Source organism: Micropterus dolomieu, linkage group LG23, assembly GCF_021292245.1.
Source record: "Micropterus dolomieu isolate WLL.071019.BEF.003 ecotype Adirondacks linkage group LG23, ASM2129224v1, whole genome shotgun sequence".
NCBI classification, from domain to species: domain Eukaryota; kingdom Metazoa; phylum Chordata; class Actinopteri; order Centrarchiformes; family Centrarchidae; genus Micropterus; species Micropterus dolomieu.
The window spans coordinates 826,997-844,798 of record NC_060172.1 but is presented as its reverse complement, the minus strand read 5'-3'; the positions used below and the strand labels follow the sequence as shown (position 1 = coordinate 844,798).

At 40.1% G+C, this 17,802-nt stretch overlaps 2 protein-coding genes across 3 annotated transcripts in view; one reads left to right on the top strand and one right to left on the bottom strand.

Annotated features, from left to right (window-relative positions):
* Positions 1–2,800, bottom strand: part of LOC123963128 (E3 ubiquitin-protein ligase TRIM39-like) — a 5,755-nt gene extending 2,955 nt beyond the window's left edge. The window contains exons 1-3 of the mRNA XM_046039705.1: positions 2,736–2,800; positions 1,151–1,254; positions 15–116 (exon numbers count right to left, since the gene is read on the bottom strand). Coding sequence (XP_045895661.1) covers positions 15–107 — 93 coding nt within the window. The 5' untranslated portion in view covers positions 108–116; positions 1,151–1,254; positions 2,736–2,800. The remainder of the gene's footprint in view (positions 1–14; positions 117–1,150; positions 1,255–2,735) is intronic.
* LOC123963129 (tetraspanin-8-like) overlaps positions 1–17,802 on the top strand; it is a 33,366-nt gene that overhangs the window by 11,509 nt on the left and 4,055 nt on the right. The window contains exons 1-8 of one of the 2 annotated variants that reach the window (XM_046039707.1): positions 588–623; positions 5,357–5,493; positions 15,126–15,188; positions 15,285–15,404; positions 16,069–16,143; positions 16,242–16,337; positions 17,373–17,483; positions 17,677–17,760. In XM_046039707.1, the coding sequence (XP_045895663.1) occupies positions 608–623; positions 5,357–5,493; positions 15,126–15,188; positions 15,285–15,404; positions 16,069–16,143; positions 16,242–16,337; positions 17,373–17,483; positions 17,677–17,760 (702 nt within the window). In that variant the 5' untranslated portion in view covers positions 588–607. Of the gene's footprint in view, positions 1–587; positions 624–5,356; positions 5,494–15,125; positions 15,189–15,284; positions 15,405–16,068; positions 16,144–16,241; positions 16,338–17,372; positions 17,484–17,676; positions 17,761–17,802 lie in introns of those variants that run through there. The other variant, XM_046039708.1, reaches the window with a different exon arrangement.

Here is a 17,802-nt window from a genome sequence, read left to right as displayed (position 1 = left end):
AAGTCTTCCAGGATGTCATCATGCTTCAGGAACCACTTGAACTGCTTGAACTCGGCGTCTTTTAGTTCCAATAGAGTCGTCCAGAGCTGCTCTTTAAGTTTCACCATTATGGCTCCCTGTTCACAATAAGAGACATTTTCATTCAGAGGGACATCCTGCTTTTTCTGCAGAATGATTGATCTACTCTAACAGCACGTCACAAGTGCAACTGTTGTAAATGTGAATCTTAACGAACCGATCACACTGTGAAGAATAGACCAGTGACAAGAACCATAAGGTTTGATACGGGATAAAAGTGACCGGGGTGATTCAGATGCATTTCCACACAAAAGGAAACAATAACAAAGAGTCACTGCGTGTTTTTCATATTTACCGTGATGCAACTTAGATGTTTTATTGGATTTAAACAATGGTTGCAAAGGAGACATGCAGAGGTGGAAATTGGAGAAAAAACTCAAGAATATCTGTCTCCAAAGCAGCAACAAACACCTATTGTATGGTTATTCTTGTTTCTCTTGTTCAATCGGCAGCTTTTTCAGTCACTCCTCTCTTTGATGCATATTTCTCTTTTTTTTGACTAGACTACAAGAAATGTCCAGGTGTCCAAATGATCAGATGTCCAGGTGGGTGACGAATATAAGAAAAATAGGCCATAGCATACCGTTTATTCAGGTTCTTCCTATAATTTGTCGTCTGAATGTATATCAGATGTAAAATACACAGTAAAATACATAATACACATAGATTCGACAATGTAAAAAAGGCAAAGGATTTTTCAAGACCACAGGTTGAATGTATGCATGTGTGTGGGAGAAACTTATCTCCAGCCCTGATATTAGTTTGGCAAATAAAACACAGACATGCACTGAATAAAGTTGCCCTCACAGCCTCATGTCTGACATCCATAAATTAATGTGGTTAAATGACAAAATTACGAGGTGGGTTAGAACTGCGTCACTTGTCTTTGTTCACCAAGGACAAAAAGAAAGACATCTTTGAAAGGATTCTGAGGCCAGTTCTGATATTAAAATAGTTTAAAAAAACACTACACACTGGAAAACATGTCAGTTTATCTCTTAATCACCGCCTTTTACACTGCTTCAGCACAATGAAATACCACTGTGTGTCATGTTCCTGAGAGTAGTCTTACCACTTAATCTTGTTCAGGTGAGCTCACGTCTTTCTTCTCCCGTGAGACGATGCAACTTCTCTGCCGTTAGCGTCTGACTGCAGCCAAGCTTCCACCTTCCTAACCTAGGAAATATCAGTATGTCGTCAGACCAGAGTGACCTATGAGATGTGGTGCCATGCTACGAATAGGGAACTATGGACACAGCATGGATGCAAATATTTACTGTGGAGCAGACAACAATCGTCATCTGCTGGCTCCACACCAAACATTTGCATATTTGAGGCCGGCAACGTCACTGATAGAGTAAATACTGAGATAAATAATCAGATAACAATATACTGGATGCTTTATTTTTTTTTATTTAAAGGGATTATGGTAAAAACAAGCTTACAGTTGGGTAGCTTAATAGCAGTCCAAACAGGAGAAGCTTAGGCAGGAAGCAGGTCCCACTGTGCAGGTGAGACACTGTCTGTTGCTTGGCTACAGATGACACTGGGAGGAGTGTCTCGCACGCACTTGTACCATCACAGTAGCTGCATTTACATGGACCCTAATGTTATACTAATTATCAGAATAATAGCCCAATCAGACAAAAAAGCTTCACGTCACAACCGCAATCGGAAGGTCAATCCATCCTTATCGGAAGGAGTTTTCATCAGTTGGGAGGGTTGGAGTAAATCTTTGTCTTTGTTTAGGAAAATATTAGCACCTGAACCATTAAATGTTTAATTCTCTCTGGTTGGAATAAATATGTGCTTTCTGGGCATGTTTGTCCCATGTTGGGGTGACATTAGGTGACGTGAATGAGTTTCCAGCAGAGACTGAACAGCAGAAATGCAAATATTGTTACCAGGTCCATCTGTAACTGCAGCTTCTGATGAGTTGGCGTAAAGGTTAAAGGAGAGGTTCACAGTTTTTCAAGTATTTCTTGAAACAGTAGTCGGGTGCTCACATGTACAATGAAACAGGTTTTGCTTGCTGTAATCATTCCTCCTGTTCATACTCTCAGACAAATCAAGTCCAGATGTTGAATTTTACATTTAAATGTGTAACCGGCTTTGCATCATGAGCAAAGACAAAACAGACGATAGTCCAAACTGCAAAAGACTCTGTTCAGACTCCCTCTCCAGCTCGTTATCGGGTTCCATCAACATCTCCCAAGCCACCATTCTGCACAGAGGCGAGCGGCACACTCATGTCCCGCACAGGGAACTCCAGGCACTGTGGCAAAGCCAACAAGACACTCAGTTAACACTCTTCCCACGCAGCATGCCTCTGTTAGCACAGAACACAAAGACATGAAAGGAACGATTCTGGATTAACAAGCTCACAGCATGAGAGACAATTTAGTTTTCCTAAACAAACCCTAGATGATCCTGAAAAGTCAGTAAAGGACTTCCTGACCACACAACTCAAACTACCTGCAGAGACAGTCAACAACATCGCATTCCACCACCCGCACTGTCTTGCATTGAAGACCACGACCGCTTATTGCAAACACAAAGAGAGTTGTCCAACGACAAGAGAAACTGCTAAAAGAAAGACTTCGGACCCACTGGCCAGGATCCACAGTAAATCATACAAAGACGTAATAAAGTATTACCAATCTGAAAACATGTCCCTTCAGTGGAGAGATTAAACAGTTGTAGTTGCAGTTGTGGAGATAAGAACGTAACCCCCTGGCTCTTCTGGTCCACCCTCCCTCAGCTGCATAGACTCACACTAAACCCCTTCCCCCGCCCTCTCTCTGCCACGCAGACACATACATGTTCTCCTTATCCCTCCTCTCTCACGCTGTTAAAGGCACATGTTTAAATTATTAATCCCACCAAAGATTATTATACATCCCACATTATAGTACTCAACTTAATGCACATCCCTACAGTATGTGCATTGATCTTCACCAGCCTTTTTGTTCCGGTTTATGTGTATATTGTTGCTTCCGTTTTAGTCTCTCTTTGCATTGTTTTGTCTGCCAGTGTAGTGAAGACAGTTTGTGTATTTATAGAGCACAATTTTACAAATCTGCCTCAAGGGGCTTTACAATCTGTACAGCATTCAATGTCAGATAAATATTTTAAAGGTAAAATGTGAACCATATGGGCAGAATTATAGTTTGCATTGTAGTAAAATAAATATTAATCAACAGATATTCTCCTTATCAAACAGAAAAATGCAAACACACACACACACACACACACACACACACACACCCCTTCTGAATTCAAGTTTCTGTCTTTAACCAATTGAACTAACTAAAACTCACCAAACCGTCTTAGTTTGTCTTTTCAGTCTTCCAGCAATCGCCAGCTCTGGTTTGGTGGAAATAAACCCTTAAATTCATCAAGTTATATATATAGTTAGATAAATATTCTTCTTTGCTGCTTTCATTTATCGATTCCACATTCATTGCACTTTTAAATCCAGTCTAAAGACCTTCCTTTATACAATTGCACTTGAGTCCCTAATTATCAATAGAACAATAAAATAGCAATAACAGCAATTTATCGATTTATTTGTGTGTTTTAATTATTTATTGTACAACACTTTGTTGTGTTTAAATGAGCTCTGTTAATAAAGTTGACTTGACTTGTAAATCAGGTGAAGATAAGTGAGGTAAAACCTGAACTGCAGGTCAAGAGCCTCTTCGATAATCACCAGCTGAATAAACACTAAGTTGAAGTTGGTGTAAAGTTATTTATTAACCAGCTGCTCTCCTATTTTAATGAGAACATGATGGAGGAAATGTAGAGACTTACTGGTGTCAGGTGTGATGTTGAATAGAAACACTGAACATTGTCCTCGTGTAGCCTCGTGTCCTCGTGTTAGAAACTGTTGGTGAGAGGATGGATGAGTCAGGTGATCAGGGGTGGGTGTGATTGTGCTGTAGTTTTGTACAGCGTCCACTACATGGTAGTAAAGAGTCATATTTCCAACCCTAACATCTAGAAATAGTCTCAAAGTCAGTGAAATTGCACCCAAGGAAATGATATTGGGTCGGCGGGGAAGTAAAGTAGATGTACAGTTATATTTTTTGCAGAGAGTCAGAGGATTACCAAAGTTCTTAGAGTTCATCCTGAGGGGAACATAAACATCTGAGCCGAATTTCATCACAACAGTTGTGAAGATACAGTATTTCACAGGAAAGTGAACATGTTGATCTGGTGGTGGCGCTAGAGAAAAATTCAGTGGATCACCAAAATCAATAGGATTCATCATCTGGGAATAATTTACATTTGCACCAACTTTGATGTCAACCCACTAGATGGGTTGACATCAGTTGTTTCCGTCTGGACCAAAGTGGAGGACCGACTGACTGCCATGCAGCAAGTACGGCTAAACACCATGCATCTTGCTCTAACAGGATGTTTTTTGGTGTCTAACTTAATATGACACCATCCCCTCATTGTCTCTGTCATGGTACTGACAACTGTAGTAACATTTGGATCCGGGTCCCCTGATTTTATGTTTCCGCCTGCTGATTTCTGACAGCAGCTGTGAACTGAAGCTGTGAAATTTGTGACAGCAGAACAGAGCCGATCATCTGCACGACTAATCCTGAACAGGTGACATTTATCAGATTGAAAGGAGTGATTAATGACGGCTTTGCTGAAGTTGCACTCATACAAACATCTCAGACAAAAGTCAGGGAGGTTTAGGATAAGAATACCAAAATGTTTTTTGTTTTTTGCCAACATTATTATTCTCTTTTCTCTATTAGTTGTTCTGCAGTCTTGATCTCAATGACTTCAAACTTCTGTTCTGTTTTTATCTGTCCAGGGACTACAGATGAACTCTGACAGGTTTCGGAAATGTTTATTTATGTGTCCCTGATAAATAAACTGATAAATAAGATGTATTTTGTTTTTTTTTGTTTTGTTTCTTGTCTCTTTGGAGATATCACGCTCCTCCAAACTCACACCGTCATCCAGCTGAGACGATAGAGATAAAATGTTGTCACCTGATAAAAAGAGAGTTTGGTTTCGAGGCAGGCTCGTCGCTGCTTTATTTGCTTGTGCCCTTGGCAGGAGATGAGGAGGTAGGAAAGGAAACGACAAAGAATGACAGGTAGAGAAAGAAAATAAATGATGTAGAAGGAAAGCAGGTGTAGGAAAGGAGAGGAAGAACGACAAAAGGGACCAACCCTGTGGGAGGGAAACGGGTAGCGCAGGTTGGACTGTATACTGGCCTGAGGGAGTCTCTGTTTCTGCCTCTGTTCTGTAGGAAGTCTGTGTCTGTTGAAGACAGAGAGTTGTGAGAGAAAGAAGCCGCTGAGGAGGAACGACCAAAGAGAAATTAAAGCCATGGCTGTGAATAAATGCATCAAATACCTTTTATTCTTCTTCAACCTTCTGTTCTGGGTGAGTCTGGAAAACAAAAAAACACTTTGACTTAACAGATGATGTATTGGACAGGAGGACCATGTTTAAATTGTATTTATCTTGTTTCCCCAGAGTTTCTGTATCAGGGGCAGGTTTACTTCGTTTGTCACTGAAGGAATTTTTTCCACTTAAAGTTGTTTGAATTTTGCCTCCGATTTGATGCAGGAATCACTTATTGCACAGTTTATGGGTGTGTTATACCGGTCTTGGAGGCAGAGATGTAGCTTTTTTATTTGAAATACTGACAGGATATCATAATTTTTAATAGATTTTTGCTTCTTTATTCAACCTGTATTCTGTTTTGGGGTTTTTGCTAAAGTTAAACACGTGTTTGATGTATTTATTCTATGTATGAATTTATCTATCTGATCTATTGATCTATCTATTTAACAGGTGTATCTTCAGTCTATATGTTTAGTTTATTTATGAGACTTCCGAATCAACACAGTCAGTTTCTTCAGTAAACTGGTCTGTAGTAAGCTGGTAGAACAGGTTTTGTTGGATCTTTCACCTCTCTGCCTCTCCCTCCACACACTTGTTCAGTTTCAGGGCGTGTCCCAGTGATCGGCTTCGGTCTTTCAAGTGCAGCCTAGTATCACTGCTCAGCCCGTGGTTAGATTTTAAATGAGGGAGTAAACAAGATTTTGTAATATTGCCTATTTTCATTATAGGCACTGTTTGCTGTATTGGTTCAGTGGGAAGTTTAATTCAGCCCACTCATTAGTTAGTCATAACTTCATCATTAATCCTTTTAACCTCCCCAAGGATAGGGATACATTACACTGAGTAGTTACTAAGTAATCCCTCTTACCTCATGATTAACTGACCATTACTTTAAGTCTGTGTGCTAGGCTCGGCAAATGACCTCAGTATGCTTCAAAAGACTAGTTGGTGAACTACAATGAGCTAACAGCCAAGCTAGCGCTAGTCAGTCACAAAAGCTCTCTGAGCTTCTTTTCTATTTTCTCTGTACTGTGGTGTTCAATACCTCTGGCATCTTGTTCAATATTGTACCAAGTTAGAAAACAAGCTCGCTGACTTGCTCATCTCGGTTGCTAACGGATAATAAATTCACACGGTTTATTCAAAAGATTGTAAGTGCAATTTGTACCATTGACTCCTTTCTTGCGAAACATTCCTCTTATGTGTAGAAGTTTATTCTCTGACAGGATGTTAAATAAAGCCCACAGCTGATAAGCTTCCTCCACTCTTTGGCTTTTCGTTGCCTTAAAAGTCAACATTGACTTACAATTGGTCAAGTGCAAATGGATATACTTCACTTCTTTACTTCACTTGACCAGACCTCATAATATAAAGTTTAAAAATGATTGAAATTTGGGGGCTTTGTCTGAAATTTTTCATATTACACAATTACCAGCAATCACTGTTCTCAGTGATTGGTCAGGTGTGTGGAGGTGAGAAAGTACCACTACTGAGTTAAAGTCTGTGTAAAAGCAATGAGTTTTATACAAAATAAATCCACAGAAGCCGGTACCTCCATTAAAGGCTTACACTGAAAAAATTTAAAGCTACTAGTTAATAAAATCCCAAATATAGATATAAAGGAGTATCTGGAAAACTGTCAACTTTTAAACTACAGAATCAACACTTGCAACAACAATTAATCAGCCCTCAATTTTCCAGAACACACACTGATATTAGCTTATAGTAAAACATTTCAAAGTCATACTGTGGATCTTCAAATCCCTTTCTTTGCCTTCAAGTAGAAACTGAAAGTTTACACACATTTGACTATTCAGAATAGGTGGAAACACTTGAGATGTAGTCAGACAAACTAGTTTCTCTCAAACTCACTGGATCTCTAAACATTTCCTGGAGCTAAAGTGTGTAAAAACCTGACATCCATCCTCTCATCTGGCTGTAAATATAAAAACAAACAAACACAGATTTTGCAGAAAGTGTTTTATTTTAAAATGTTTGGATTAATTTAGCTTAGTATTTAGCGTAGATATAAAACTGCGGCTGAATGAAGAAATCAATCAACCTTTCCATTATTATATTATATATATATTTTTAAAAAACAAATGAATATGTATCTTACCCCAACTTGTTACAGAGTTTTGTCTTCTGATACACCCAGATGCTAATAGCTAAAATTAGCTAAGTAGATATTTCTGTGAACGTGACGTTTCTGAAGCAGCTCACTCTCCTCTGCTATGATTACTCTACATTTTGGCATGTGACAAACGATTTTGTGTTTTTATAGAGTAAAAAACAGGAACTAAACACAGTTCCTCGCCACGTTTGTTGTTCCCTGCTTCTCTGTGAGCGGGATTGCCCAATGATGACGTCATCAAAGCGACTTACCCTAAGAGCATCTTGGGAAATGTAGGAACATTGCGTTTACGTGGACGCACATCACAGTTCTGATCAGGTACAAAAATGACCGGTTGAGATTTTGAGAAATCAAAAGACAGAATAGGATCTGGACGATGAACACAGACACACCAGAGGCAAATACTTCATTCATAAATGACAGACTCCGCCCACTGAAACTGTGGAAACATTCGCCACTACAACTTGCCGGGAGTGTGAAAAAACAGGTTTCTTGTGCTCCATGTCAACATCACATCCCGGGTATGATCAAAACCAGGAAAACTCAAAACCGGTGTCGTTATGGAGCTAAAGTGAACCAGGTTCAGGTGTGATGAAGAAGTTTCGGCGACTGATGGAGACTTCATGTCTGGGGATATTGATCCTTTCTAGATCTACATAGATTCACTGATAAGTCTGTTGGATATTGGACCATATTTAAGACACTTACCCAAATGAGTCACGTTGTGTGTAACTCAAGCCACACGCGACACTTTCTACACAGAGCCAGAGAAACAAAATAAAGATAATCTCGACCTTGGGTTAAAAAAAACTGCGTCCTTATCAAGGCAGCTGCATCAGTCAGTCGACCAAACATCCCGAGGAAAAACAGTCTGACCTTCAGTTTTGGAGAGTCACCTTTGGCTTGCTTGAGCTCAGCAATTGACCCTATCACAACGTGGGGTAACCTCTGTCACAGTGCCCCGAAATTCGTTCACAGTGTCATATTAGGGTGCACGAGGGACGTTCGAGGGAAGGCAAGGCGAGGGTCACATGGTCAAAAGGGCTAGCACTTCTGCAGCTGGCTGATCCTCAAGTATGTTTGTTGCTGGCTAACCGACGTATTTCAGCAGGAAGCAATTATTAAAAATTACAGTATTACAGCAGTAATACCGCTTTATACAGACATAGAATATTGAAGGAATCTTTAAATAATTAAATTCTGATTAACAAGTTATGTTTACATGAATATAAAGGGTATAATGTCATATTTTGAAGGGATGTTTGCATTGATTACATTGCAGTAATAAGGTACTGATTTGTCAACACTAACTAGAGTTAATTAAATATAAAGACATGGCCTGCTGATTAACAATCTGTGTTTCTCTCTTAGCCATAATCATTTTTCAATGGCAGTTCACTGATTGATAAGAACACAAGCTAGCAAGGCTACTACATTATCTAAGAAAAACAGAAGTGAGCGCTGAACTCAAGGCTTCAAAACTGTTTAGATATTCAGCATCACATCCTTTCTGTTTTTCTGCCAAATGCAAGCATGTCAGAAATAATCGAAACAAATCCACCCTCAGCTCCGTGTCGTTTAAAATAATCCTGCTGTTTGAACGTCAGTCCTGCTGCCTGCTGAGGTTATTTCAGTCCCTCTCTCATGTTCCCAGAAATGTTGTTACATCGATGTTAACTTGATTTCAACCACTCAGTGGACATGATGTGTTTACCTAATGATGATGATGGTGAGGGTGGGGTCTGGTTGTTATTTACTGTAAAGTTTTTAACTTGTGGCTCTGCAGCTTTAAGTTGCAAAGTGATGCTTCCCATCTGCTGAACAACGCAGCACCAAGGAGCTCTGCAAACCAAAAGAGGAACAGAAATCAAACTTGAATGCACTTATTCACTTAAGTATTGTGAGTTTGGCTGTGAGCTGTGAGCGCAGTAGTGGTGTCAACATTAAGATGGTGCCACATCAGGGCTAGAAACATACATCTTGGCTTTCACATCCTCGTTCTCTCTCGGCATGTGTCAGTCTGCCTGCTGTGGTTTCTAGGGCTGAGCACATTAGAGAAAAACTCCTCCAAACAACCAGACATGTTGTCGAGCAGCAGTGCTTTTATGGCCTGCAAGGGAAAGAGGAATAACCAATTAGGTGCAGCTGTACATTAACGCCTGTTAGCAGAGTGCTCTTATACTTCATGAATAATAGATGCTGCGTTCAGGTACCCTACCTGCGGAGGAAGATGATACAAACAGAAAGAATAAAGGTTTAAGTCGCAGTACAGGACTGCAGTCTGCTTATGTTGTGATTGTTGGTTTCTACTTTCAGAAAGATGTTTTAAAAGATCTTGTTTTTTAAGTTCAAATATGTGAGCAGGAAGTTGCAAATAAGCAAAACGAAAACTGCTGATAAAAAGCTTTTAATCATGATTTTTCATCAGTGATAAGACACCATCTGTACAGTACGTGTACACAACCAGCTACAACATTTCAGTGCATCAGTAGGGCTGGCTTTAGGCTAAATTTATAATGCTATATATCAAAGTATGTCATGGCGTGATAAGATTACACTGAAGGTTTCTAAAGAATAATGCCAGATCACTAATAATAATAATAATAATAATAAACAGTAAGGATTTGGCAATACTATAAGGTTTTTACTTTAGATTCTACATTTTCCTGGCAAGACTTTTATCAAATCCTCCTATAAAAACTATTTGCTACAAACCAGACAGACATATTCAGATTAGATCCCGACCAACATATCGCCCAGTATTAGCTAAAAATAACTGACAGGAAATTGGAGTACATAAATGCCAAAGATATGAGTTGTGCAAAGGAAATGAAAATTGTCCGATGTTAAATTACTGATATTTGAAACTCTCACATCGGTCCTATTATGGTTCATCATTTTCAAACACTTTTAACGCCATCAACAGCTATTTGAGCAAGATGTTTTAGATTGAAAATGGATCCTGACTCGTCAGCTGCTCAGCCTGTCTCTACTCAGATTTATTAATAAACTGATTTGGGTGGATAATCTAAGACAAAACAATTGGCATCTGTTCTGTTCACCACATGGTTTGTTTTGATGTCTAAGTAAAGAACAGTCAACCATTAGTCGTCTAAAAATAGTGTCTGTCTGAATTTAACACCTGTTGAGTCAGATAGACCTCAGAAAGGGCGCAAACCCTTTTGGCAGGCATGGACAGGCTCTGTGGGCTCATGACTACACACCTGCCTGTTATTAGTTGCATTACTGCCGTGTATCAGTCACTTGTGGTAATTGTGTAATGTACTGTCTGCTCATTGTTCGGATGGATTTACAATGAATCAAAGTATCAGTTTGTATCTCAGGTACATGGTGACAACAATACTTCTGGTTTACTTGCTGCCTGTGAGTCACTGCTGAGGAATTAATGTTCTGTTCCACCTTCAGTTTAACTGTCAGCATGATTGACTTGCTGTCATTATTAATATTATCACCACAATGTTTATTTGATGTTTCCCAAGAAGGAGAATTAGTTGGTGTGCAATTAACAACAGTGATTTTTCCACATTGCAGTTTTGTACGTCTACAGGAGCCCTGCAGGGACATACTGTAGAGGCTCAGGGAACTCAGTGATAGTGATGGAATGAATGAGGATGTGATTTCAGACACAAGCACGATCAATTAATTTATACTCAAGGTGGTATAAATAGCTTTAAATGCAAGAAAAACAAAACAGTACAAGTTAAAAAGAACGGAGGAGCATACTGGAACTGTAATCCTGAAAAATTAACTGTATTCATGATATGTCTGATCTGGGATCAGTCCGTCAGTGCCGTCATGCTGCTGCAGGCTCAGAGGGAGTGTTTGTTGTTTTTCGGGTTTGTCATGCTATGTTGTTCTGCAGGTTTGCTCGGTGAGGGTTCATGTTACAGGTTTGAATCTGTCAGCCTGTAACCACATCAGCTTTGAATGGGAGTTTTGCTTTTCCAGTGATAAAGCAGATAAAACTGGAAAGCCGGAAATCTCTCCTCCACTGTGCAATCTCATATCCAGTCATTTAAAAGAGTTTTAAAAGAGTATTTTAATTTTTTTTCTCCCTTGTTAAACAAATTGATTAGCCCCTAACGACATTTTTGCACATGCTCGCAATAAAGCATGTGCCGCAGTGTGTGTGCGTCACCCCGTGTTTGATCCACATTCATAAACCTATGGACACTAATTTTCATTTCCCTGAGAAAATTCAGGGGAATCCAATCACATGTTTACTGACGGCTTTTACAGAGGTGTGTCAAGTAAGCCAGAGTCTTTCGAAAGTCCTTTAGAACCTTTCAAAGTAAAAGCTTTCAATAAACTCAACAAGCATTGCTGCAAAAACATTTTTGCGCTTTTATTTTGGAGGCGCAATCACTTAAGAGGAAGTGATTGTGAGTAACTGTTGCTGTCATGACAGATCTAATTCAGCACCAGCCCCTATCAATTTATTCATTTTTTATTTTTCTGCTATCAAAGCAATCTGGCCAGCTCTGGCCCGCGGGCCGCCTGTTGCTGACCACTGCTCTATAGGATCGTCACGACGAGCAACGCCTTTTACATAGTCACACAGTCATTGATATGATTATAAAAATATAGATTATATAGCTGCTTTCAGTCAATAAAAAGTGTTAGGTCAATATAATGTCACCAACACAATCAAATGACGCTGTGTTTGTGGACTGAGATTGAGACTATTTACATTTAACAGCCTGAAGCAGTGACTCAGCTGAAGTTGTTGCTGATTGGTCAAGAAAATCACCAGACTGTGGTCGCGCTGGTTTCACTGGTCAGGTGTGTCTTTGTGTAGGTGTGACTCAGAAAGACCAGTAAACTTTTCAACATGCCATTATTTATTCAGCAGTTCTGAATTGGTGTACAAACAGGCTGAGGGTGTGGTGGCACTACCTGTGTGTGTGTGTGTGTGTGTGTGTGTGTGTGTGTGTGTGTGTGTGCGCACACACACACACCAACATTGTAAGCACACAGGTCATGGCCTTTTGTTTGTCACGCCTTTTCCCTTCATTCAGGAGTCGAGTGAATGATCCTTTTTTTAAATGTAGCCTTTATTGTTCAGCTCATGTGTGATTAAGTTCAAGTGATCAACACTGTGAAGCAAACATTGACATCAAACTGAATAAAATGAAATAGAGATGTTAAGCTTAAGACTAAAATACTTTTTTCCATTGTTGTTTAAAGTGGAGGTTATCCTCTTGATAAACTTAATAATTGTTTGGCTTGTTTCAGTCACTTTATGTACAAACAATTGTGTTAATAATGTTAATAAGATGTTAAATCTTTTCATGGACTGAAACGTGTTTGCATGCATATACACATACTTTTCCTGGTCATTTTTATTATTGGATTCTTGTTTTTATGTTTGCCTTTTATTTTTTTTTACAGTCAAACACACATACAAAACCTTTTCCGTCTCTCTCTGCTGCTCATACAGCTCCGCCAAGCCCCTCCCACTAAACATACATGTTCCCACAGCAGCAGAAGGATCTGGTTGCCTTTCGAAGCCCCTTCCTGTGTAAAGCTCGCTCTCCATGGCGAGAGTCTCGCCAAGACCCTGGTCCCTCTTGCATAAACTTCTCAAAGACGTCCCTCTGACGCACCCCAGGCTTCAGAGGCAGCTGCGTCAGCGTCTAACAGCGGGATGAGAGGCTGCCCCCCCCACTCAAAAGTTATTCCCCACTGTTTGTCATCATGCCTCTTTGTCATCGAACATGCTGAGCACGAAGCTCTTTGCGGAGCCGGGGCGTGTTTTGTACGGACGGGCAGTTCTTTCATTGCTGCTGGTTGTTCCGCAGATATTGTCTTTACTAAACTTCTGAAGCCGCGAGCTGACGATACTGAGCTTAACTGAGTGAGAGCATGTGTGAGGAGGGGGGCAGCCTGTGCACAAGCCTGTACTGACACGGCTTTAGTGACTGCTCCTGGCTCTGATTGGTTGTTTTCACTCGGGCAAATGGCATGACAAGATTGTACAACCCGGTCTCACTCCCAAGTCGTCACATATGGACGCTTGGTCAAGAGCCATAATCGTCAGTTTGTGACGCACTAGGGATCCCTTTGACGTCATAGTTCGACGTATTGAGGGAAGCCCTGTTGTGTCAGTTTTTGATGGTAAAGGCAAGTATGACATTTAAGAGAAAAGACGAAGTAAGGAGGTGATTGGGGTGGATAGAGGGCCAGAACCCGGACCTTGAAGCAGGAGAACAGGGTTTGTGTCCCGTGCGAAACAAAACATTAAATGTTTTTATTTAGGCGAGTGAGGTAAATTGACATTAACGTTAGTTAACTTAAGTCTTAATTGACATACATAGGTATTTTAACCCAAACCATGATCTTTTCCTAACCTTAACCAAGTAGTTTTGTTGCCTAAACCCAACCAAGTACTTTCTGTGCCTAAACCTAACGAAACTGCAACGTTTCACGACTTTAATTATGCGCGTTTCAGCATGGCAATGTATCGAAACGTTACGTTTTATCTTGAAAGTGTAACCGGATATTGCATATTTATTGTTGCTAAGCGTTGCTAACTTGACTGTGGATCCCTAAACGTCAATAATTGATGCAAAAGGGCTACCCAAGTCTTTAAAAAGCGACGACAAAGGGCCTTGACCATGCGTCAGACATTTGACGAGTAGGGAGTGAGACTGTGTTGGATTGTACTTATTTTAAATATAGAAGTATTGTGTTTAAAAGTTTTAATTACAATAATAAATTCGACTTTAAGACACCTTTCACAATGTTCCTGTGAGCTCAGGCTGAGCAGTGCATTTCTGTATTTTTCTTCATTTGCGTCCATTTAATCAACGTCCCCTAATTATCCGCTCTCTGTTTCTCTCCATGGAAACGCTGCTGTGGTGTCCTCTGACTGGTCTCTGTTTTCCGGCTCTCTCTTCTCTCTGCTGCGTGCCGACAGCTCTGAGGATGAAATATTGATGGCAGATTATTACTCAGAGAGGCGTGTTTGTGTCGGCTAATTGTGCGAGTATTGAATAATACATGTCACTCATCAATCCTGAACCCCCGCACAGGGAGGAGCTGGACAGAAGTCTGTCCATGTAGTCCTGATGATCAGCTGCTGGTTTTGTCTGTGATCCAATTTGATTTATTGTTTGACAAAAGACAGGAACAGATGAGGGAACAATGTTGCATGATAAGAGAAGCTCTGCAGTAGCTTCAGTCTGGTGTCTGTTACATAGCCTCTATAATAAACTGCTTTCTTTTTGTTTGATGCAAGAAACCATCAAGTTTGTGTCATCATCAGTGTCATTAGTTTTGCAGGTATTTGGTCATAAACCCAAACAATTTTATCCTAATCAGGGTGCTAGTTAGTTAGAGCATAGTTCTAATTATTTAGTGTGCACTAGCTTTTAATGTGCTCTAGAAACTTTCAGTAGATCAAAACAAACTCTCTTGTTCCCTGTTGGAGTTGCTGCAGGTTTTCTTCACCAAAAAAAACTCAACTTATGCTTGTTGCACATTTAAATCTCACCTCTCTCCCTCTTTCCAGCTCAGTGGCTGCATCATCCTCGCCGTCTCCATCTACCTGAGAGTTGGCAACAAAATAAGCATGGTGAGTCACAGTTTTTAATGTTGTTATGTACATATCTGTCTGTCGTCACCAGTGTAAAATACTGATTTGCTGTCTCCCACCACCTCATATCTTCAGATCACCGATGACACTGTTGCTGGCGTCAACCTGATGATCGCCATCGGAGCGATCATCATGGTGCTCGGCTTCCTGGGCTGCTGCGGAGCCATCAGAGAGAACCGCTGCATGCTGCTGATGGTGGGAATCAAATAATTCTTTCTGTGTTATTTGGATGTTTTCTTACTTTAATCATAGTTTTAGAGAAGATTGTCTTTATTTTTTTTAAACCTTCAGCAAAGGCACCAGTATTTGATTTTTTAATTCATCCCTGACTGAAGTTACTGACAGTGGACAGACAATAACTTGTTCCCCTGCCAGACTTTTTACCGCCTGCAACTAGATCTGAAATCCTAATCTAATAAAATCAAAATGATTTCAGAAATAGAGAGGGACACAATTTTGGACAATTTTTAGAAAGTAGCTATTTAACAAATTAGGGATTGTGACTGAAGAGATTAATGAGATATCTGCAAAAAGTTTTAGATTTTATAGACAGTAGTTGAACGGTGATTATAAAATAAACAACAAAGCAAAATGGAAACCACTGAAAATAATTAGCATATAACACTATTTGAGCGGTGAGTATGAAACAATTGTTGACATCGGTTGAGAGTCTGTATTAGCAGGAGACCGCTAATTAAAACAGGAACAGATTGGAACTCTCACTAAAATATATATATAACGAGAGAAATTACAGAGCCTGTAAATAAAGGGCACGTTTTCAGGATATTTAGTAACATTCTTTTTCACAATTTCAGCTGTAACTCTGCTGTAAATCAACCCTCCTTCTCTGTTCCCTCAGTTCTTCATCAGCATCCTCATCATCTTCATCCTCCTGCTGGCAGCGGGCATCCTGGGAGCCATAAAATCAAATCAGGTAAAACTGGAAGAAACGCCATCCTCACGTCACCCTGCAGTCTTATCCGTTTGTTGGAAGCGTAAATGTGGTTGTTTTGTTTGTTTGCATTTGCTTAGGTGAATGAATGGGTGAAGAGCAATTTCGAAAAGTTGCTCCCACTTTCAAATCAACCACCTGAAGTGAAAGCAGATCTGGAGAGCATGCAGAAGCAGGTAACACACACACACACACACACACACACAATACGTGGACACTCTCAAGGTCTAAAACTCTACTTGGTCAATATAAATACATTGTGTTGATAAAGTCTGCAGCAAATCAAGAGAGAGAACTGGAACTAGTTGTTGTGCACCTGGATTGTAATCACAGTTTTCAAGGGTTCATGTCATTTTACAGCGCAGGGTTGTGTAATTAAATTTATGTTCCTGGTCCCTGTATGTTACACACACACAAACACAGAGCATGTGATGGAGTGAGGAAGATATGGGTTATGCAGTATCTCACAAAAGCGAGTACATCCCTCATGTTTTTGTAAATATTTGATTATAATTTTACATGTGACAACACTGAAGAAATGACAATGTAAAGTAGTGCCATGTTGAACTTCAAGTGAGAAGTGTGAGAGCAATAACACCAAATTTAACACACCTGCTCCCCATTCACACCTGAGACCTTGTAACACTAACGAGTCACATGACACCGGGGAGGGAAAATGGCTAATTGCGCCCAATTTTCACTCACTTTACATTGTTGCAAAGTGTCATTTCTTCAGTGTTGTTACATGTAAAGATACAATCAAATATGAGGTGTGTACTCACTTTTGTGAGATACTATAAGGGGGGAAGGGGGGGGACATACACAGCTGAAACTAATAATTTCCCAGGGCTCAATGTGGCATCTTCAAATGTATTTATTTCATTACACCAATAGTCAAAAACCCAAATATATTCAGTTTACTGTCACGTATAACAAAGAAAAGTACTACATCTTTAAAATTGAATTCTACTTGGATCTTTGTCATTCTGACCTGATGAAGATCCAAGTAGGATCTAAACGTTGTCATTTAATAAACTTTTGTGACATGGAGAAAGTGTGTAGTTATTAACTTTTTTCATTAAAGCAATTTGGGTTCAGCCAGCTCTGAAACTGTGAACCACGAGGAAATATCGAACACTTATGAGTGGTTGCTGTTCTCCCGCAGCCTTGCGAACAGCTGAATCTTACGGGTTTTTGTATTTCCCTTCCAGCTGCAGTGTTGTGGTGTATTGAATGGGCCATCAGACTGGAGTACCCAGGTTCCCAGCTCCTGTAACTGCAATGCCACACAGCCAGCATGTTCAAACGGCGTCTACAGCACGGTGAGACAGAAAACCTGTTTTTCTTTCCTATGATATTGGACATTTTAGTTTTTAGATTGATGTCCTTCGTTCCTGCCAAGCAGCGAGTGGTGTTGATTAATATCTCTGAAAATCAATCAATCCATTGCTTAACATTTATCATAGTGTTATTACAATGGACAAAAATATAACGATGTCATGTTTCGTTCTGCAGCCCTGCGCTACCCAAATCACCAATCTGCTGAAGAAAAACATGCAGGTGGTGCTGGGAATTGCCTTCGCCGTCGCCATCCTGATGGTCAGCGCACACACACACACACACACACACACACACACACAC